Here is a 23,385-nt window from a genome sequence, read left to right as displayed (position 1 = left end):
TTCACATCTGTGTTCATTATTTTGTACGTCATTTGCTGTGTGTGCTCTATCACAGCCAGTTTTAAATGAGGTTTTTTCATTGCCAAACATGGTACTGTACTGAAAAAATGAGTTTAATTTAGAATCGGTACAGCCCACGATTGACCTTTTTTAATGTTAAGCATCTATCTGCTTTGTAAGAGTGTCCCAGACGACTAAAGGCAGGTTACTATTGAGGCTTGTAGCTGTCTTAATGATGAGCTGCCCACATGAAGGGAGTTTTATTAATTAAAATGTTACAGTACAAAGTTTTTAAGAACAGTAGGTTCTTTTGAGTTGAAGTGAGTATTCTAGTTTCATGGTGCAACATGGAGTAGAAATTCAGAGTAAAATGTGATCTACGGCACAGTCACATCATGCAGTGGAGTTCAGTTCAGTTCAGCTCCCCCCCCCAGCGCTGCAGCCCTGCTGATACAGCACAGCTGCTTGGTAATATAATTAAACTTGTGCAAGACATGACAAGGGGTATTTTAATTTTCAGTATTGACTTTTTTTTTTAGCACTATACAGAAAGAAAATACTAAGGTAATGAATTTAATAGATCCACTGTAGACTGAATTTCATGCGGGCCTAAGTAAAATTTGTTTTGTGGTCTGCCGTGTTGAGTGGCGTTATCTTTTCTCTTGACCTGTATACTTTGTTGATAAAATTTTAAGGAAACATGGTGATATTATTCTTTTGATTTCTTAGCTGATACTGATTTAGAGGACAGGAACTACCAGTTTCCCTTTGGTTAGCAGTGAAAGAAGTACCCTTTGTTTGAACACAAGGTCAATTCTACAGGTTACTAAGAAAAGTCACCTTTGAGGGTCTCTCTGCTCTTCGGTCCAGATGCTATTTGAAAGGATTTTTGATTCTACATTCAATTTTTTATTTTTTATTTTTGGGATCCTTGTGATGCAACAGAGATGACATCCATAACCTCCTGCTGCTGCAAGTATAAACGTGCGCTTGTTAGTTCAGAATGACAGAACACAACGTACACTACAACCAACAATGTCCTCTTTCTGGTGGAACGCAGATAAGTATAGACTCTGTAGAAATGTCATAAATCTTCCAGGGGATGACATTTTAGTATAAAATGGGACACCGCAGCCTTTAATAACTGCCAGCAGACAAGAGGGGGTTATAGTGATTTTCAAACCACTCTCAGAATCTGTAGCTTCTGTTCTTGCTGCACTGTCAGTTTAAGTGTTGATGCAGTGTGGATTGGCAGACGAGCATGTGTTCTGCAGATGTTGCTTGGGTGATGGGCTTTTATTTTACAAACGGAGCTTCTGCAAATGTGTACTGCATAAGAAAACACCATGTGCCAGATCTCATTGTAGATTTTTACAGCCATTTGGAACAATATGAACTACACCAAATATTATAGCCGCAGCCATTCATAGAGGCCAATAATTTAAAGACAAAGTATTCAAAAATGTATTTTATGATTAACAGACTTTCGAAAGCATGCAGGGATGGAAATAAGACTCCTATTGCATAGCAGATTAACCAGTTCTAGGTTTTAATGTGAGCTTGATTAGTAAAACCAGGAATGGAGCAAACTGCTATGCAATGAGAGTCTTGTTCCCATCCCTGGCATGTATCAAAAACAGTTTTTTGAGGGTTCATATATAACTTTTAGTAAGGTAGGCTTATAAGAAAATGTGCCAAAAACTAAGCATCTAAAAATATCTAAATGCTTTATCTAAAAAAGTTTGCACTGAAGATTAAAAAATGTGCACAGACAAATGCCATAGCCGTCACACAGACACACACCCACCCATACGAATGTAATCTGCATTGCTTAAAAAGAAGACATTGTAGTCATGGTTCTGTCAACGCTGGTAGCTTAGTCAGCCGGCAGGGAAAACTTCTAAGAAACATTAATTGAAACTTTTGTCTAAGTGACTTGTGTTTTAAAAGTGATGAATAATTCAACAGAGAGTGTTTGCTACAGTACAAGAGGTTGGACAACAATCTGTACAGCACAGGGAGAACCCTGCCAACTTTTTGTTTGCCTATTGAGTCACGCTACTTGTTACAGCACCTGAAATCCTTTGGCTCTCTTCCAAACCGTGTAGTGACCAGGCTGTACCTCACACTGCTTAATACAGCAGCGTCTGAGACCTGACAGCATGGCTGCAGGGTTAGACTAAACATGCATTTGTAGGGTGTCTTTGATGGCAGGTTGATAAACGGCTGCAGTAAATGTTAATTGTTTTGCTGCCTACCACCTACAGTACACTACTGTAGAATTAATTTAGTTTAAAATCTTTCTTCCAAATACTGCTTGAACAATGAAGCAGTTACTGTACAATGTTTTGCATAGCTGATAAAACAATACAGAGGATGATTTGTATATCTTTCCTTATTTGCTGTAATTGCTGATTTGTGGATTCTCAGTAGGTGTTGTATCAGTGGTTAATCTAGGAGAGTGATTATCTGCTTCACGTGTCCTGTCGTGTTCTCATTCTGTAACACTGCATAGGGAAATGTATAGCTTCTTTATTCTCTCTAGAAATCCCCCTGGGAATGTGGTGCATAATTCAGCCCATGTAAAATGTACCTTACAGTAGGGGTTTGAATCTATTTCAGTATCAAACGTTAATATTAGCTGTTAACCAAAAAGGTATGCTACAGTACTAATGTTAGCCTTGATGTTAATATACAGGAGCCGCACTGCACTGTACAATATAGCACTCTGCCTTTAATGCACTTTAACTTGCACTCATCTGCTCCCTATTTGACTGTATTTAATCCTGCACTTTAACCCAATCTGTAGTATCTTGTATTTCACTTGCACTCATATTGAACCCTGTTGTAACTATCAACACTTATCTGCTCTTGAACTGCCCTGATATTAAATCATACTGTGTTTTGTATTTGCTGTTATTAGGACCGAAGTCATTGTATTTTGTATCTTGCTCTTAATTGTACTGTAATTCTTCATGTATTTTTTTGTATACAACTGTAAATCGCCCTGGTTAAGGGCGTCTGCTAAGAAATAATAATAATAATAATAATAATAATAATAATAATAATAATAATAATAATAATAATAATAGAGCTAATACTAGTATGTATAAAATGTTTAAGCAGATTTCATGAAATCCTCCTCTGCTACAGCTCAATGTTCCCAGAGATGGAGTGTGGCAGACACAACGTATCTTCTGCAGTGGAAGCCACTGGCCTGTTGGATGAGTTCAAATATTCAAATATACTCAAACGCTTACCATCCCCCCCCCCCAAAAAAAAAAAAAAACCTCTTGTGACAACCCTTTTTAATTTTTATGGTAAATAGGCCTATATGCAGTGTTTTTCTAAATACATTGTTCTTGTGCGTGCTGTTGTGCATTAGATGTTCCCTATGTGAAAGTGTAAGCAAAAGTATTGTGTGTTGCTAGAAACTTGGGGTCTTAAGTGTTTGAAACACACTATTAGTTATACAGATTAAAGAGTTTAGACTCTCCTAATGGCCTCATTGGAGTGGGTAGCATGAATAGCACAGACAGAGGTCTACTTTAATAGCAGGGTGATCAAATTAAAAAAGACTATATATTATATTATGAAGGTCTATTTCTACACTATATGAAACATACCTGGGTTTCCTTTGAGCTGTCCTGTCTGGGAATGTGTGCAGCTCCTGGGATGCAGGATCTCTGGAAAAGCGATAAGAGCGCGTCGGCTGCAGCCGTCTGGAAATTGAAAGCAGGCGGGGCTGGAATTTTTACACGGACGAAGTGATTTACAGCTTCCGACATGCGGTCACAGGGCCTCGCTCATGTGCTTCCTTTACCTGCATCTACAGTAGGTGCTGCCTTTGTATTAGGAAGGGGAAGCAGCTGGAGCAGTACAGTGCGGTGTGTTGTACTGTATGTTCATAACCCTTCCTGTGTTTTTGGTCGACACAGCTTGCTTATTACCTGCATTGGTTGATTGACATGTTGCAGCACTTATCTCCACTATTCCCTTTATCAGTCCCCGATCATTACTGCTGTTTGTCATACTTCAAAGACAGTTCAGTTGGTGATACAGATGCGGCATACAGTACCTGGGTAGCTTCAGTTACCTGTTCTTTTAGAGTTGAACTCTGTCTAGTATAACTGGAACGTGTCATTGCCATGTCATAGTATTGCCTCTGGTATCTGTATAGTAACAGTGGGGCGTGACTGAAAATGGAAGCATGCAGTAAACCATGCCTGACCTGTGTAATGACCGTCTCTGGGATTATGGATCTGCCTTGTTGAACCCCAGCAGAGACAGCCTTGATCACATTGAATTGTGAGCCAGGGCACCTTTTAAAAGGTGAGATTAGATATTTTTCTAGTTATTATCCTGCACCACACAGCTTCATTTCTGCAGGCATGGACATTTTTCAGTGGTTGATTTCATGTACATTATATGTTACGGTTCATGTGTAAAATCGGTAAATCTATAGATTAGTCGGTAAATGTGTAGCTTTACCAGCATTTGAGGTATATTAGGAAATAAAATAACATCATGGCAAAAAAAAAAAAAAAAAGATTTCTGTAAGATCTGTTACGCACTTGGGTAAATTAACTAATTTATTATCCAATTTAACTCCAGCCTTTTTTGTATTATTTGATTTAATCTTTCTAAACATAATTGCATCCCTTCTTGCAATATTATTATTATTATTAATAATAATAATAATAATAATAATAATAATAATAATAATAATAATAATAATAATAATAATAAATAATATAATTAGCAGAGACCATGTATGTTTTGTCCTATATACAGGCATGATTAGACTTTATTTCTAACAATTTTATCCCCCTTGTCTTTCGCTTTTTTTAAAAAAAAAAAAAGCACTTTCCCGATTTTTATTTTAAATCCAAATTTATCTTAGGACAAACATTAGGCATGGTAATAATGACATCTCTTTAGTAAAACTCATGCCTCTACTAAGTGTGATTTAGTATTATTAATTTGAGCCCATTAAGAAAAAGCATAACCTAAGAGGATGCAGGTTTTGCATTTAGTCAATGATGGTTTTTTTTTTTCTTTTTTATATATTTAGACTGGTGGTAAATATGTATTTGATCAAACTAAATTGGACCTACTGTAGTATAGGAAGTGTACAAACAAGACTGCCTTGTGTTCCCCACCCAGGCATCTTTCAACCACTCCTACAATATGACTCAAGGATTTCAGTCAGCAGCTGATACTGGTTGCTAATTATTTTTCTCTGTTCCCGCCCCAACACTCACACACACTCGCACACACACACACACTACAACAAGCACTGTAATTATTTCAAACTTAACTACAGGTAAAATACTGCAGGCAGCGCAAGGAAGTAACATTGAGCAACACATGAAAATACCCAATGTGGTGTTAGCTCAACCTCTTATTCACTGGGATGGGCCTTCACTTGGAGTCTGAGTCATCAGGACATGGACTTGGGCTGGAAAGAAACAAACAGGAGCGTGTCTTCAGTGTAAGCTGATGTATCTTTACAGCTGGTATAGTAATGTTCCTTCTTGTTGCACGATTTATTTTGCCCAAGTTTTTTTCCCCCGTACTGCAGCAGCTCAGGAGAATTGAAGATGATCACTCCTCCAAGCCAGTCTTCTCTTGACACTCAGAAGCTCCACAGCACTTGTCGGTGAGCTGCTGGCTGCTGTTGACGGGGGCCTGGCAGTCGGGACTACTGTACTCGGTCTATGTCTGTCTACAGCCTGTCTCCCCTGCCATTCTCAATCAAGAAACTAAAACACAGCCCCTGTACTGTGCCTGTAAATGGATAGTCTACTGTAGTACATTCCATAAATGAAGGGGCTGCTTAGTGTGTTTTTTCAGGCAGACGAGCATTGGTCACAACAGGGCCTGTTACTTTCAGATAATTCAGGGGATTGTGAAGTTGACGTTTGGGTGATCAGGGTTTTAGTGTTTTATATGAAATTCGAATGACCTTGGCCCTGGTCCTGCAGAGGCACAGATAATATCGTTCTGTAGTTTTCATGTATCTGATTCCAGTGCCACGGTTTGTTATTGTAAATTTTGAAAGAGCAAGCATCCCCTTTGCGCTCCTTTGATTCTTCTCGTGTTTCAAGGCCAGAGTCGTGGTTTTGATATTGTGCCTGTTTTTTTTTCATTGAAATGATATCTTAAGAAATGAAAATGTTGTCCCTAAGGATGCTGTAAAGTGCATAGATAAACCAACATGAAAACACTATTATAGTAAACACGAATAATGTACACATTTATCATATACAAAGTGGTGTCTTTTGTCTGCTAAAATATTGTTTTTCTGAAACAACCCTTAACGTGAAAACCGTATAGAGGCACAACAAACCCTTTAGTGAACACTAGGGCTGTTTTATATACTATGTTATTAAAGGCCAGCCCTCCTGTTTTTAAAATGGCTTATTTTTATTTTGAAAATCTGCTGTACAATATGTTCATTTTTTGAAAGTTATTAAGAGTGCTTAATGGATTGGATTTAAATTCTACTGGTACTGTTAACTCCCACAGTTTCCCAGAGGGGATCCTAAAACACTTTTTCAAAGCAAATGGAAGACCAGAGGCTAATTGGCTTTGATCAGTGTTTGAAGCTTCTCAATTATTTAACAGCATAAACATACTGAACATGGCAGAAGGCACATTAATATTGCATATTATCTGATAGTCTACTTCTTAATTGCAGCTATAGGCTACTGCATGGGCTCAAGGTTAGGTGTGAATTAGAAAACATCTGAAGTGGAGATCTGTACTGTAAATACAGCTTCTCTGGTTCTTAGATAAGCGCGCAGTACAGTATTGTATGTAGTTACAAGCATTTGGGATAATGATGCTTAACCTGGAGCTTTATATATACAAGGGGTTGTGCTTGTTTAGCATTATGTGGAGCTCCAGTTTCCCGTTGAACTGGAGGCATTTGAAATGACCCTTCCACTCCCACTCATCTTCAACATGTTTACTCGCAGCATATTTGCACTGGAGGACCCGGAGCCCAGCGTTGGAGAGCGAATTTTTCATATCCCACAGAGGCCGCAGTGAGGCTCCGCTACAATACGCAGGCCTTTGTACAGCTGAAAGAAATTAGGCTCATTTGAAAGAAGAGGCCTCTGGTTATTGCTATAAAGCAGCAATAAGAAAGGGTTGAGGGAGTTGTAAAGTTACCCGAGGTTACAGGAATGTTGTTATTGCTTCCATTCAATTGCTATTCAAAGAAAGCATGTTTTTGTTTTTTTGTTTTTCTTCGTTTTTTTTTTTTGGTACAGCGGCTGTTGTTGATCAGAATGAATCTCCCTTTTGGTCTGACCACAACAGAGCCCGGGCCTGCAGTCAGCCTGGTGTCTGCTGGGCCAGTTCGTCTTGTAAAGCTGTTGATGTGTGTGTGTGTGTGTGTGTGTGTGCGTGCGTGTGTGTGTGTGTTTAAACACATGTGTTTGCATACCCACAGGATCTCTATTGAAAGTAATCTCACCAGTCACAGAGCTCTGCTAGCCAGGCTGCACTGGATTTAAATTAAGCACAACATTTATTATCCCGGCCGGGGATGAGGAGATACGTTATAGGAGGTCTGTACGTACTGTACATGTGCCAGGCTTACATTACTGTACAGTATGTATCTTGAGAACATTAGAAGTTATTCCACATTCATATACTTTGCCATGATAGGAACACCTCATTTTCATTAAACTATTCCTTGCCATTTCTTATTTTGTGCTAGTTTGTACAACCTGTTGACTTCATGGTGACCCACTGTTTCGTCATTCTGCTACTGTAGCTGTAATTTTGAATGTATAGCCATGAAGGGAGATGTGTGTTACTGACATAATTATTTTTGTTTAGATTAATTTTGTTTATGTATTAATTGTCTAATGCCAGTTGTACCTTTGCAGTACTGTGTGACATGCTAAATTTGATTTCAAAGTTAATTCACATGTTTTTATCCTCTACAGCTGTTCTATATATATATATATATATATATATATATATATATATATATATATATATATATATATATATAATACTTTTTTGAGTAGTGTTTAGTAGTGTCCACAACATTATAGAACTGTAATACACTATATATAGGGTGTTTTGACCATGTCTATACAGTAGAATACACCTATAGATTAGAATTCTACAGACAGTAAAGTATTTCTGTATATGGGTTGGGAGTTAACATCTCAGTAAGCCTCAGCTATTATTACTGTAGCTCAGTGTATCCAGCATTTTGATTCAAACTTGTATTTGTCACCAGGATGTTGGTAGCGGTTGAACTGCTCTAGCTGCACTTGAGATGGAGATTATTATTGCTGAGGGTATGAGGACAGCTTTCATTCATTGCACTGGTGTACTGTGTCTCAACAGAAAAGTAGGGCAGTGGTACTGCTAGATATATTAGTTATCGTATTAAAATCGTCATGTGTAAATTGAAAATGACTGTTTCCCACATTTTAGGTTATCTTTAGTTAACTAGAATAAAGATCGGGTGTAGCTTGTTGGTGCAGACTTGAGCTGCAGTATACAAGACCATTATTACTGCTGACTGTGTCAGACCTGTGTGGTACTGTAAGACTTGAGCTTTTTTGCTCAAGACTAAACCAGAAATAAAATGTTGACACCAAGAAATGGAAGCAAAAAGATCAGACGGGGATTTGATGTGATAATGTTTTGCTACACGCAAAAGAACAGTTACTGTACAGTACCTGTAATCATTTTTGCGTGATGAATTTGTAGCAGAAGGTGATTGCTAGGGAGAAACAGAAAAATAAGCAGTCCAGTTAATTGGTTCAGATTCTTTATGGTAGACAAAGTAAATACGTCTGTACTGTATGAACATAGGGTACTGTACCTCAAAGGGCAATGTCATTCAAACATCGGCAGGTCAGCACTGTAGTTTTGATTTGGTTCCACAAATTACTTCCAGATTTTCTCCAGATTAGTGAATGAAATTCAATTCAAATAAACTCTCCTTCAATCCCAGTATTCCTGGCACTTGATAGGCTTGTGGTGGTGTTACTGTCAAGGGAGTCTGTAGACACGCAGTGAAGTGCAAGGCAAATGCTGTTTTTATTTAGTCTGAGACATTCCAGACTCCAAGGTTAATGGTCTGGAGAGTGCAATTTCACCAGATATTACTTCCAATTCTACTTTAAAAAAAAAAATTTCCAGCAGCTCAGATAATGCAAGCTTAAAGGCTAAATTAAAGCAGTTCACTTAGGCTGGGGAGCTACAATAAAAAAATACATGCCACACAAAGACTATAGGAAGCATATTAAATGGTCCAAGCTACTCTGAACTGTGGTATTGAGATACCAGGACTTTCACTTGAGATGCGTCATTTTAAAGAATGTTTTAATGAAAATAAGATCATGTTTGATCTTCGTTAACTGCTCTAGAATGCTGCTGTCTTTTGTAACATCAAACTGTATTAGGAGAACAAACTTTGAAACGTCTGTTCCCCTGCAAGCCCCCCTTTTTGTTACAGCGCTGTACGCTGTGCCGGCTGCATTACTGAACTGTAGTGTTAACCTTTTAAGGAATACTCCTGCTGGAGCTGCATGCCAGGTTCTCCTATTGGACAGGTCGTATTTTCAAACCGCATTGGTGGCGGTTGCTTGTTAATGCTCCGCTCTTCAAAAGCAGAAAGCGTCCTGTGCTTTCTTCATTCTGTGAGTGTTTACTGTACTACTGCAGCACTGTGGAGAATCCCTGTGGTATTTTCTAATGTGTTCTCCAAGGAAGGGACAGTCTCGGGACGGCAGGTAAACTTCAGTGCTGCTGTTTGACTTCTGTAGTACTTGATGCAGTATAACCGCTAGTTATTGAGATTCATTCTGTGTTGGGGTGAGGTCACTAATACTAGATTTTGATATTCAAGTTTAGCCAGATAGGATATACTGCAGAATGATGGATGCAGCTTTCTTACTGTAAGTGATGGCTGAAAATCTTTTCATAACAGCAAGCGCAATGCAATATGAGATATGTATTGGCTGGCAGTGATCTGGAATTAACTTTCTCTCTCACTCTCTCTCTCTCTCTGACATGTCTTGCTGTTGTTTCAGGTCTGTTTTATTTCAGCATCAGAGGCATTGCCATATTGAGTTGATTATACAGTTGTAAGGCTAAGCAGTCAATGCAGGGACTGAGATTTCTTATAATCCTGTAAATATTTGTAAAAAAGTTGTATGACATCAATTGTACTTAAATGTAATCAGAAAAAGTCTGTAAGAGTCTTTGAAGATTGGTAAAAATGTAATTATCGGATTTGCCACGTAGTGCAAGACAGACAGATGGATGAAATCAGTGCACTAGATCCTCATTTTTAATGGGGAACCTACGCTGTATTAACTTCTGTACAGTAGTCTTTAAAGACACGTCGAAGCCTTCGTCTCCATTTTTGTAAACAGCTTTTGAATTCCCCCATACGTTCCTGGACAAAGTGTCTCAAGTAGAACGGCTTTGAACACATAATGTACCTTCCTACTTTTAAACTGTTCCTCTTTGTCCAGCACAGAGAGCTTTGGGGGGGGTCTAAATATCTGCAGATAGAGGAGCGGGCTGCTAAAATGTAGTACTTCAACTTCAGTTACAGTATTTTCATTCAATGTCTCCCCCCTTTCTCTTCACAACCATGTGAAGATCCAGTCTCTTATTCCGCTTTCAATGTGAGGTGATGTCTTCCCTCCACTGTCCCCTTGTGTGTACTCTGGGAACTGTTCCAGCACAGCAGGGCTCGAGATTGGAATTTTAAGATATTTTTGTTCATTCAGCAGATAATGAGATGGTTTGTTTCCACAGCACAGGGGGTAGAACAGTTTATCGTAAGGACATTAAGCAGAGGACATTAAGAGGTTTTTCTTTTTTTTTTTTTTTTTTTTTTGCTGTACGCTTGAAGAAATGTAGTTTTCCTCTAGGGAACCCAATCAGTACAACAGTGCCATTAGACCATTTGCTCTCAAGAGGCATGGCTTATTACTGGCAGCATGGGATCATGAGAACCTTGGCATGATGCACTCATCAGTGTTGTTTTTGTTCCGCAGTCTGAGCTGTAAATGTATCAGAAACCGGGAGCCCAGCATGAAGAAAGCAAGCAGGCCAGCGGTGACCTCGTCGAAGGCTGCGGCAGGGAGTAAGACGCAGAGCAACGAGAAACTGAAATCTGAGAATGGGGCGACTGGGAAGAGCAGCTCCAAGACCGGAGGCACAGCGGCGCTGTCCAAGGTAACGTCTGCACCACGGGCACCAAGCATGACGTCTGTACTGTGCAGGACGGAGAGGTCATTTAGGAAACACATGTCTACAATACACAGGGTGGCTATAAAGTTAGCACTGCTGCAATGGAAAAGGCCAATGAATCTTGGCAGATTGAGGCACCCAGTGGTGGTCAACAAGACAACCACCGTGATCATCTCTTATGTTTGTCTAGAATATCACTTTCTGTTGTCAAGCTTTTCAACGGCAGTACCGTATTTGTAGCACTATGTACTGAAATAAGAGGTACTGCAAGTCAGTGTGACTAAAATACCACATCATTATCACTAGTACAGTATAACTTTGTTCTTTTAAATAGAGTGAAGGTAATATACCTAATGACACACACCTACAGCCAAATCCACTGATAGAGTTTGAAATTGTCTACTGAGCAATTATTACATTCCAAATTTACAGCGCAAGTGAGCTGGATAAATGATAACATTTGGCCTGCTATGTCTTTATTACCCGTTTCCTATTGATAAAGAGCGGTATTATGCAACCCTGATAACTGTGATACGGTGCAGGTTGAATCAAAATCCACAAGGCTGGACTCTTGGAGGACCTGCTTGCATGCTTGTTAACACTCTCAAAGCCCACGTAGCTTGAAATAATAATGCACTGTAATAATGGAGATCTAAATCTCGGGGCGGGGTGTGGCATCACCTTTCTCTGTTTCCCTTCCAGACAAAGAGCAATGATGACCTGTTAGCAGGGGTGGCTGGCGGTCTGTCTGTGAACAACAGTGTTAAGGGAAAGAGGACCTGCTCGGTGACGGGCACCTCCACAGCCGGGACCACCGGCAGCACCTCCGAGGGCAAGACCAAGAGCAGCACTGGTACGAGGCCGGGGGCGGGGCTGTTCAAAGGAACCGATCCTCGTAAAGCTGGCAGTGTTCCAGAACTAGTAAGAATGTCATAGTAAGAGTTAGGCGAAGGTGGGAGGTGACTGCAAACTTTCATCCTGTGTCTTTGTAGAAGCTTGTTTAACAACACTGGATGTCCCTGTTGAAGTGGAGGCGTCCCTATGTATGTACAATGTGTCTCACTTCACAGTTTTATATATATCTTGAGAACCACTTCTCTTGTGTCAAAACTGGCTTACGACATTATTTACCACAGGTTATCAAGAGTAGCAAACTGTATACACTTAGACACTTTTTACTTCAATAAGGTGGATGTACTGCTAACATACTTGCTACTAGGTTTGAAGCATTCATTTTAAACAAACTGAACAGTTTGCTTTCTCAGTTGATTATATCTGAAGTAAACAGATCAGGGAATTATATTTTGGTGTAAAATTAGAAATGATTGTGGGATACTGCAGCTTTATTTTCTGAACATGCACTAATATAGACTTCAAAAGCTACAGTCTAAACATCGTTCTTCCATGACGCTTGGGGTTGTAAATGTGTCCCGTGTCTGTATGTGGCTCATGTGTTCTGTCACATGAACAGCAGCCGGATAGGTTTCACAGTAGCTCTCTGAAAGACTCAAGATCATCTTGGGGGTCAGAGGCTGCAAGGGGGAAAACAGCAATCAGAATAATGTCTGAAGGTTCTGTGCTTCTGTTATAATGAGTCTACTCTCATGGCTGGACATTCGCATCTAATCAGGACGCATTATCTTTCAAAACTGCTCTTGAAGAGTGTCAGATTTTTATTGTAGAAATATCCTAAGCAATCACCTCCTCACCCTCAGATCGCATTCATATATCAGTCCAGGTGGCAGATGGAAATGCAGCATTAAAAATACAGATGTATTAACCTGCAGTTGATAATGCTGTGCTTATCATAGACCTGTGCATTTCACACAGTACTAAAACACTAATTGAAATGAAAACGGTCATTTTCTGTACGTGTATATATCTTTTCTTCATACAGGTTCTTCAGCTAAACGTGGCACGTCATCTGGGGCTAAAGAGGTGAGCTCAACGCGAGACAGACTCCGGGAGCGTTCTCGAGCCGGTACAGGCAAGAAGCTATCCTCCTCTGCAGCCGCTGCCACTAATGATGCCACGCTGGCCAAGCGATCCCGCAGCCGCGTACTGGCCCAGTCGGAGACACGCATGAGCAAGTCCAAATCAGACAGCCAGATCACCGACAAAGCTGCCTTGGAGACTAAAGTGAAGGACCTTCTGGGCTTGGCAAAGAGCAAAGATGTGGAGATCCTGCACTTGCGCAACGAGCTGAGGGACATGCGGGCCCAGCTGGGCTTGGGCGAGGAGACCTCTGAAGAGGGGGAGGAGGACAAAGTGGCGGTAGCGGCAGAGGAAGAGGTCGTTTCCATCACTCACCAAGCTACAGACGTGGAATCCACTCTGCTGCAGCTTCAAGAGCAGAACAATGCCATCCGTGAGCAGCTGAACCAGCTGAAGAACGAGAACCGCATGTTGAAAGACCGGTTGAATGCGCTGGGCTTCTCCCTGGAGCAGAGGTTGGACGGCTCGGAGAAGATCTTCAGCTACCAGTCCCTAAGCCTGGATTTAGCTGTGGGAAGTGTCCACAGTGATGGAGGAGGGACGCTGACATCCTCGGTGGAAGGATCAGCCCCTGGGTCCATGGAGGATCTCCTGAGCCAGGATGAGAACACTCTAACGGAAAACCGTCGCAGCAGCTCCATGGACAACCTGGACAGCGAATCCAGTGAGGTCTACCAACCCATCACCTCCAGCGACGATGCTCTGGACGCCCCTTCCTGTTCCTCCTCTTCCTCCGAGTCCGAGGGGGCCCCAAGTCGAGAGAGGTCTCGGAAGGGCAGCAGCGGGAACGTCAGCGAGGTCTCGGTGGCCTGCTTGACGGAGAGGATCCACCAGATGGAGGAGAACCAGCACAGCACCGCCGAGGAGCTTCAGGCCACGTTGCAGGAGCTGTCCGACCTGCAGCAGATCACTCAGGAGCTGAACGCAGAGAACGAGAGGCTGGGGGAGGAGAAAGTCATCCTGATGGACTCGCTGTGTCAGCAGAGCGACAAGCTGGAGCACTACAGCCGGCAGATCGAGTACCTCCGCACCTTGTTGGACGAGCATCACATCTCCTACGTCGTAGACGAAGACATCAAGAGCGGCCGTTACTTGGAGCTGGAGCAGCGATACATGGAGCTGGCGGAGAACGCGCGCTTCGAGCGAGAGCAGCTGCTCGGGGTCCAGCAGCACCTGAGCAACACCCTGAAGATGGCTGAGCAGGACAATAAGGAAGCCCAAGAGATGATCGGGGCCCTGAAGGAGAGGAACCACCACATGGACCGCATCATCGACTCGGAGCAGAAGGGCAAGGCGGCTCTCTCCGCTGCTCTGGAGGATTACAAAGCCACGCTTGGCAATGAACAGTTGGAGCTGAACCGCTTCAAATGCCAGCTGGAGCAAGAGAGGCAGAAGGTGGCTGAGCTCTACTCCATCCACAACTCTGGAGACAAGAGCGACATCCAGGAGCTGCTGGAGAGCGTGCGAATGGACAAGGAGAAGGCAGAGGCCCTGGCCACCAACCTGCAGGAGGATCTGGGTCACACACGCAATGAGGCCAACCGGCTGCAGGATGCCTTTGGCAAGGTAACTGAGAGCAACACACAGGTCCTGGGAGTGGGGGAGACTGGTGGTATAGTTATTTAGTACAGTGAGGGGTACTTGGAGTCTATTCCAATCCAGGGTCTTGTTCCAACCAGGCACTTCATTAAACAATCATATACCTTGTTAGAAAAAGGCTCGGGACTGTTCAATTGACAGTGGGACACTGCAACATTGTGTAGAGTTAATTTTACAGCAGTGATGATATCAAAAAGAATGTAGTGTGAAAGTAAATCTAAAGCAGTGGTTTAGCAACCTCATCCTCTCCAGCACAGTTATTTTGTTCCAACCATGTTTATTATTATTATTTATTATTTATTATTATTATTATTATTATTATTGTTATTATTATTATTATTATTATTATTATTGAATCCATTAGGCCTCTGACAATCAGGTCCTAATAAAATCTGTTTGGGATTGCCCTCTCAGACTGAAATTGCCTACTATTTATCAAAAAGAGAAATGCTTTAGCATGAAGATGAATGGATTCCTTAAAGGTCAGGTGTTTATTGCATAAATCATTTCATTACCGGTAGTTTGTAAAAGGTCATCTAGGTCTGCCATTTTTTACAGACCTATTTAACCCTGTAATGCCAGTTTTTGTATCACATTATACAGAATACCTCGCAATGAAAAACACAGACCGTATGAGGGATGCTTTTATCTGCAGTGCGTGTGTGTGTCTGTGTGCGCAGGTGGAAGCAGAGTACAGGCTCTTCCAGGACGAGGCTAAGAAGCAGATTGCAGAGCTGACCATGAGCCTGGACAAGCTGCGCTCTGCTCTGGAGGAGAAGGAGAGGGCCATCGGAGACATGAAGGAGACCATCTTCGAGCTGGAGGATGAGGTGGAGCAGCACCGCGCTGTCAAACTGCATGACAACCTCATCATCTCCGACCTCGAGAGTGAGTCTCACCCTACAGCCTGCACCCGCACCCCGCTCCTGTTACATTCTCCAGGGTTAGGAACTCCCACGAGCCCTGCAGTACCAATAATTCATATCAGTAAACCTACAGACTGAGCCTTCTTCATGCTATCATACAGTAATTGCTATACAGTTGCTGTGAATGTTGCCATTGTGGCAGATGGGGGACCTCCTGAGGAAGCCACTGGCATTTTGTTTGGCTGGTATCAATCAGTAAGGTAATGTAGAATTGTTTGAAAAGTTCAGAGTGATCAGATGCTGGTATCATGTAGCCTTTTAAAGACCAAGATCCAATCAATGCAGTTCTTTGTTGTTGCCAGCTCAAAGAAAACCTTATAGTACAATATTTAAAACAACGTGTAGAGAAGCAGCTGAACACTAGGGGATGCTGGTGAGCCATGGTTGTGCTTTTTATGTAGTTTCAAAGACTACAGCACATGTATTAATTGGGGAATTATGTATTGCAGGGAACAGTTTTATTTGAATACATTTTTGTATTTTGGTCTCAGTGCTGCTGCAGATTTAGAAATTAAAACTTATCCTTTTATTTTTTATTTTTTTGTTAATGAAAGATAGATTGTATTAATGTTTTTAAATCAACCCTACTCAAGAAGCCTGGCCTTTTTAAAAAGGTTAAAGAAAAACAATGAAATACTCCTTTCACGTTGCGTAATGCTTACTAAGTTATTCTTCTGCACCAACATGTGCTTTGCATGCTGACTGTCACATTCCTGAATTAAATAACAGACAGAAAAAAAAACTAACGTCTACCACAGATAATATTCTGAATTAGTTTTAAAAATCTGTGAGCTAAAACTGCACAACTGAGTAGTAAATTGTGAGGAACATGTGGCTGGGAATACAGCATTCCCAGAATCTGTTGAATGTTGTTTTTGGATCTTTATCTCGCCCTGGAAGGTTTTTAAAATGCGTCTTCAGCAGTCGTTGTTCCAGCATCATCAGACCTGCACAGTAACTGCAGAAGAATCATTACATTTGCTGCAGCTTCTCCTCAAGCGAGCCGTTAGATTCAACAGCACTTCATTATCTCACCTGTGTTTTAAATCTAAGAAGAGCAAGCAGGAGAGCTCCCTCCTGCTGGGATGTTTTTTATATTTGTGTCGTACAGTATGTGAGCACACTAGGAGAAAAGAGCAATATTGTATGTAGAACAACAAGCTGTAAAAAACTGTACAACATGCTTTCCATTGGTGGCAGTCCAACAAAATAATTGGGCTTTCCAAATTTGGGGAGAAAAATTTGATCAAATAAAAAATTAGTTACAGGAGCCAGTCACTGCTAAGCAAGGTTAGGTTAAGAAACACTTAACGATGAAGACTGTGCTCCAAATTGATGGCTTGCGAAATCTAGGAGAGCCCTGATTAATCGCTTGGTCTTTTAGTAGCTGGGTGCTGTGATAGTAAAGCAGTAGATGACAATGATGAGACCAGACTGTCCGGCGCCTGTCTAGCCTGTGCTGACCTGGGAGGGCTAGCGTTATGGAGGTGCTGACAGTATTATTGCAATGAAACCTTTCCCACCCGCTATGATATCATCTTTATTGACAGGAGGCAAAGAAAAGATTTAATGCAAGCAAATTAATTTCACAGTCGGAAGACTTATTGACTGGAGGTACAATTGACCCTTTGGTTAGATTAGGGCATGCACTGTGCATTCTCATTTAATGTAGGAGTTGGTCAGATATTGGAAGCACCCGAGATATGTTGCACACACTTTTGTTCACAACATTTAAAAATGTTATTTAAATGACAACGCATGTTTGTGATCTATAAAAGCCATGTCACTATATTTCAAGTCCGTTTAGGTTCTAGCTGGCTACAATAAAGTGCTGATGCTCAAGTATCCAAGACTGCACAGATTGCTGGTGTTTCATGAATACCCAGGTTAATCAGTTATTGAGGATGTAATGGGGATCTTACTATTGTCCCCCTGTAATTACAAGTGATTACAGAGTTTGCAATCCACTTTCTGCAGTCTGCAAACGTAGGTACGTCACACCCTTCTGTAGAGTTCAATGCAAAATGTCACTAAGAGGAAAAGGCAGAATGTAGTTTTCCTGTTTTATATTTGTTAGTTTAAATACCATTTTCTCTTCTTGCCTTAGATTCGGTGAAAAAGCTCCAGGACCAAAAGCACGACATGGAGCGAGAAATTAAAATCCTGAACCGAAGACTGAGGGTAAGGCTGAGCGCTTTGAGAGGAGGGAAGGGATGGGATGTCTGGGGGGGGGGGGGGAATGCAATGCAAATACATACTGCTCAACGTAACGCCGTCAGGGGTTTAGCAAGTCAAAGTTAATATTGCTCCCCATGCGGCCGTCAGGTTTCATTGGCTGATGAAGGCTCCTGTAGTGATCTCATTGGTTACAGATCTGCAGTACAAGTAATACAAAATCTTGGTTTGTTGAAAAAGTGAATCAGTCGGGATGCAAGGAAAAACAGGAATCAATATAAAACACAAAACTGGAAAGGGTTACAACACAGTAAAAGAGAAATATATAGACCAACAGCAGGTTTACAGACCTCGATTAGCTGTAGTCTTGGTCTACATTACCTAAATTAACATTGAGTAGTCCATCTGTGTCTGTGAAACCATGCACATTTGAATTGAAAGAGCAATCTTTTAGAATAGGTTTTCTCTAAAATCTGAGTTTGACTTTAATCTCTGTGCTGTAAGTTAGTGCAGTGAAAATGAACCACCGACACATCGAACTGTGTTAGTTGGCTGCCAATATATTGATATATTTTTATCTGTCATATCTTTCCTTTTACATCCTTTGTAGTGAACCATCTGAAATACAAATGTATGGTCTGGTATTACTAGGTGCGTCATCTAAGCACTGCACAAGACAACACAGGAAGCAGGGGGCCTGTGTAATATCTTTAAAGAGTGGGAGCTCATTAGTGAGCCATTACAATGATGCCGTGGATTATGGAGAGTGCGTCTATATTCAGGCTACATGGAATATTACTTTCACAAATGTGGTTAATCGTGTCACTAATTCTCAGTTAGCAAAATGGAGAGGGAGCACTGTACCTACAAAATGATTAACCCACCTTCCAAAATGCATGTGTGATAAAACTGGTAATATTGTTTTTTGTATGAAAAAAACAGTCAGTTAGGAAGCTGTTAAAGATTTTTTTGGAACCTGTTGATTTGGTTCCAGATTTATACATCATGCAGTTTGAAACATTAATGCTTTTGACACTGTTAGGTGGAAGCCTGTAGTGGACAGCATGCTGTATAATGTGGGCTCCCCAGTGGACAGCATGCTGTATAATGGCTCTGCTGCTCCTGCTTGCTTCCAGCTCAGCGAGTATCTGTGCTGCTCTCTGCAGGAGGAGTCTGCGGAGTGGCGTCAGTTCCAGGCAGACCTGCAGACAGCCGTGGTCATCGCGAACGACATCAAATCGGAAGCACAGGAGGAGATCGGAGACCTGCGGCGCCGGCTGCTCGAGAACCAGGAGAAGAACGAGAAGCTGGGCAAAGAGCTCGACGACATCAAGAACCGCAAGTGCGTATTCTCTCTCTCTCTCTCTCTCTCTCTCTCTCTCTCTCTCTCTCTCTCTCTCTCTCTCTCTCTCTCTCTCTCTCTCTCTCTCTCTCTCTCTCTCTCTCTCTCTCTCTCTCTCTCTCTCTCTCTCTCTCTCTCTCTCTCTCTCTCTCACACACACCTGTGACTGCCTGATCTCAGGGGCTAAGCAAGGGTGGGCCTGGTTCGTACTTGGATGGGTGTTTCAGAGTGTGGTGTTGGGGACACTCTTCCCTCTTAAGCAGTGCTCCATAAGCAGTAATCAAGCAGCATTATTATAAGGCATGTTGCAACAAAGGAACGTTGTACATACAGTAGAGAAATTGATAATAATCAAGATAAATTAATTTAACTGAAACTAATTATTGTTAGCCATTTGTGTTTTACTGTCGGCATTTATGTTACCAATACGATAAGGAATTGCATGTTTAGAATTTTAAATGTGACACTCTTACTGTATGTAATAAGTATAGTTTTTTATGGTGGTAATAATATTCTAATTTGCTGTTCATTGTTTTGAACAAATCCCTATTTTAATGACGTGAAAGGCAGCAGTATTTAGATCCCCTGCTGTTTGAAATTAAAAGACCGCCTGCTCCTATGCATTTCACACATACAGGACACAGAGCCTTGCACATCACCTCCCTTCGTTTCAATCTGTGTGGGTGATTTATTCTTTTTTTCCCCTGTAGGTGTTTCTAAGTGGAAGAGAACAGATTGTCTTAGTATTTTGTTACAGCATTTCTGGGAATGTCTTTGAGATGTATGTGGTGGTGTCGCATTGAGACAGAGTTGGGAGCTGATTCCGGGTGCTATTGTTCCTTTCAGTTTCTCCGGTACTCCAGTTGTCCACTTAAGCTGGCAGAGAACACAAGCTGTATCCAAGTGTTCCGAGCCTTGATCCAAACAATATAGTTCTGTCCAACAGAACTGGTTCATCTGTTAAACAGCCAGCAACCGTAACGGGCAGTGTTGTGTGATAGACTGCCTTGACGGACTCTGTCTCCAGTTGGTGAGATGAGGTTAAAATCGCAATAAACACACCTGCAGACGAGCGTGGCTCTTTGGGGTAGTGGTTTTGATGCTGGCTGGCTCTCATCCATCCTCTGCCCTCTTGCACAAGCCTTACATCATACTAATGTCTTGTGATTGGATTTTCTTTACAGCATGCACTTGTTCAGCAGTACGGAATAAGGAAATAGATCTCGCACAAACCCCTGAGCACGTTCCAGATTATTTTTGGTCACCTGAAACGTCCTGACTTTAATCTCCAAAATGTATGGAGCTCAAAAGAGGAGCAGCACTGTCACAAAGTCATTTCTTCTTGTAACTGTGTGTGTGTGTGTGTGTGTGTGTGTGTGTGTGTGTGTCTGCACAGGCAGGATGAGGAGCGTGGCCGGGTGTATAACTACATGAACGCAGTAGAGAGGGACCTGGCAGCTCTGAGGCAGGGCATGGGGCTAAGCCGCCGCTCCTCCACCTCCTCGGAGCCCTCGCCCACCGTCAAGACACTCATCAAGTCCTTCGACAACGCCTCGCAAGGTAACCCCAGCGCACGCTCTCTCCTGCGCTATTTCACAATGTATCTAGTGCCTTCATAGTGTGACTTGGTTTGATCAACCTTAACCCTGCCAGGATTAGCCACTGCTGGATTTATTACAACATTTTGGATCACTGATGACGATCTGCTTTTTTGATGATACCATTTGAATATTACAGCAGTATGTTATGCAGACAGATGTACATGCATGTTAAGAGTGCTGCTCTGCAGAAACTGCTCCCACCTGTATCAAGTAGTTTTTAACCTCTTCTAGTCATCCCGGGCTCTGCTGCTGCTGCCGCAGCCGCCGCTGCTGCCACGGCCACGGCCACGGCCATCCCCCGGACGCCCCTGAGCCCCAGCCCCCTGAAAACCCCACCAGCAGCCGCTGTCTCGCCCATCCAGGTAAGAGGGGCTGTCCCCCAACAGCAGGACCTCCTTACCAGCGTGGGGGCCTGAATTTGAGAAAACTCTGGTGCGCCACATACCGTGTGTGAAGGTTATGGTCCCTTTTCTATTGGGTCACCTTGTCTTCTCTTTTCCATGGAGTGGTCCACATTTCTTACGTTTGTTTACACGTGTCGGACAATTCCACCTAACCAGAAGATTAATGAACCTTCCTTTGGAACGTGCTTGTGTGGAATTTGTGCCATGGTTGTTTTTGGCATTGTACAGAATAACTTTTATTTATGCGGTGTCCGGATTAGGTATGAAATGCTGGGTTAGCACTTGGTTGGCCATCAGTAGCTGGATAGTTTGGAAGCCATCATGTCCCCAGCAGTTGGTATCCCAGCAACCGGAAGAGCTGTTGATTAGAGGGAGAATGAAGTGATTCGCAAAAGCACTCAATAAGCTCAGCTTGCTCTCAAAAAGATCAGTCGAGATTTAATTAGAGGCAGCTCAAGACAAATACATTTTCTGAAGTTGGTGTGGGCATTTTTGTCTGGCTATCTCCATTTAAAAACATTGTTTACGCTAAAACAGAGTAGTGTAAGAGTACATCTTACCCGGTTGGAATTGCAGGTACAATATGTGAAATCTGTACTTGGCTGAGCTTGATACAGCTACAGTATTCTCACTGCAGAAAGATGGCATAGGAAAGCCAGCTCCAGGAGTTTCTTCTGCTCATGAAAAAAACACATTTTATACAGAAGCACTGCCAACTCCATGCCTGCTATCTGTCAAAGCCTTTCAGATCATTTGTCGTGACCATTATATTTGAAACTGGCTTGCTACAGTGATTTAGCTTGTATATTAGAGTTAATAAACCTTGCTGCCATGTGGTTTGTGTAACCTTTGCCATAGACAAGCTGTATAATATTTACGAAGCAGTGTGGAGGATAGTGACAAAAATCTTTCTTATAACAACTGGTCAAGAGTTGAAAGAATGCAAAGATGGCATTATGTATCACTGGCTTCCCTGTAATTGTGGCAATGACTTGACCCCTTACCGTTGAATCGTCTTCCATGTTATATGTAATACCAGGTCAGCATGTTGAGGATTTCTGTTTATACTGGAAGACCCAAATGCGCCAAGTAAACAACTTGTTCCTCGGAAGCAGACTAAAGTTTAAGTCATTCTCTGCAGCTAAATGGAGAAGTAATGTCATTAGAAAAAAAGGAACTTCTATTTAGTTAATATTGTGTCTGTTTTAGTATAGGAAGTTTTACCTGAATGTAAATGATTCCTCCTTTTGCAGCCCACCCCATATGAAACAGCCACCCTATTCAAATCATGTATTATTCATGCCTATGCCTTCTGCCTTTTTCTTTCTTTCCTGAATGGCATTGTAATGAAATTGATTCCAACTTGAAAGATTGTATCCCTCTCCCCACCTTTTTATATTAAAATATCAGGCATCTTTATACATTTTAAATGAGTGCTCCTTACAGCAGCTGCTCAAACTGATTGCAATACTCCATTTTGTGTGTGTATATATGTATATATGTATATATGTATATATGTATATATATATATATATATATATATATATATATATATATATATATATATATATTATTCGAAATGGTCCTATTTTTGGGAAAAGTTTCAAATACTGTTGATTTTAAATGAACCTTTTGATCATCTCATTGATTTAGCTGCCATTTATTAAATGAATGTATGGGCTTTTAGTCCTTTATGAAAATAAGACTCCCATTGCACAGCATTTTGCTCCTTTCCTGGTTTTATTAGGAGTTTAATCACACACCCGAGCTTGTTACCTGTACACTGTGGCTAATCAAGCTTGTAGTAAAACGTGGAAGTGAAACTGCTATGCAGTAGGAGTCTTATTTCCATCCCTGTGATGCAAGAAAACAATCAGATGAGTGTGCCCAAACATATTACCTGTGCTTCAATCGCTTTCAAATGTAAGGAAACAAACATGACAGTTTTATAATCTGGATTAAAAAGAGAATACTAAAGCAGTGCCTGTTCCCAACAATTCATAGCGTGATCTATTCAATAGGACACGGAGACCTAAAGATGCAGCATCCTTACACTCCAGGTTCAGTCTCGGATTCCCATTGGAATGCATCAGATG

The 23,385-nt window shown here is 41.6% G+C and overlaps 1 protein-coding gene across 7 annotated transcripts in view; it reads left to right on the top strand.

The window, feature by feature from the left end:
• Positions 1 to 23,385, top strand: part of LOC117426914 (cytospin-A-like) — a 64,251-nt gene that overhangs the window by 5,486 nt on the left and 35,380 nt on the right. For 3 of the 7 annotated variants that reach the window (XM_059033191.1, XM_059033190.1, XM_059033188.1), the window contains exons 1-9: positions 9,651 to 9,773; positions 11,052 to 11,232; positions 11,950 to 12,100; positions 13,145 to 14,808; positions 15,522 to 15,729; positions 17,875 to 17,948; positions 19,079 to 19,284; positions 20,681 to 20,844; positions 21,117 to 21,247. In XM_059033191.1, coding sequence (XP_058889174.1) covers positions 9,736 to 9,773; positions 11,052 to 11,232; positions 11,950 to 12,100; positions 13,145 to 14,808; positions 15,522 to 15,729; positions 17,875 to 17,948; positions 19,079 to 19,284; positions 20,681 to 20,844; positions 21,117 to 21,247 — 2,817 coding nt within the window. In that variant the 5' untranslated portion in view covers positions 9,651 to 9,735. Of the gene's footprint in view, positions 1 to 9,648; positions 9,774 to 11,051; positions 11,233 to 11,949; positions 12,101 to 13,144; positions 14,809 to 15,521; positions 15,730 to 17,874; positions 17,949 to 19,078; positions 19,285 to 20,680; positions 20,845 to 21,116; positions 21,248 to 23,385 lie in introns of those variants that run through there. The other 4 variants (XM_059033193.1, XM_059033192.1, XM_059033186.1 and 1 more) reach the window with 3 other exon arrangements.

Source organism: Acipenser ruthenus, chromosome 11, assembly GCF_902713425.1.
Source record: "Acipenser ruthenus chromosome 11, fAciRut3.2 maternal haplotype, whole genome shotgun sequence".
In the NCBI taxonomy this organism is placed as follows: Eukaryota; Metazoa; Chordata; class Actinopteri; order Acipenseriformes; family Acipenseridae; genus Acipenser; species Acipenser ruthenus.
The sequence above is the reverse complement of the archived record's forward strand: the minus strand, read 5'-3'. Positions and strand labels throughout refer to the sequence as shown.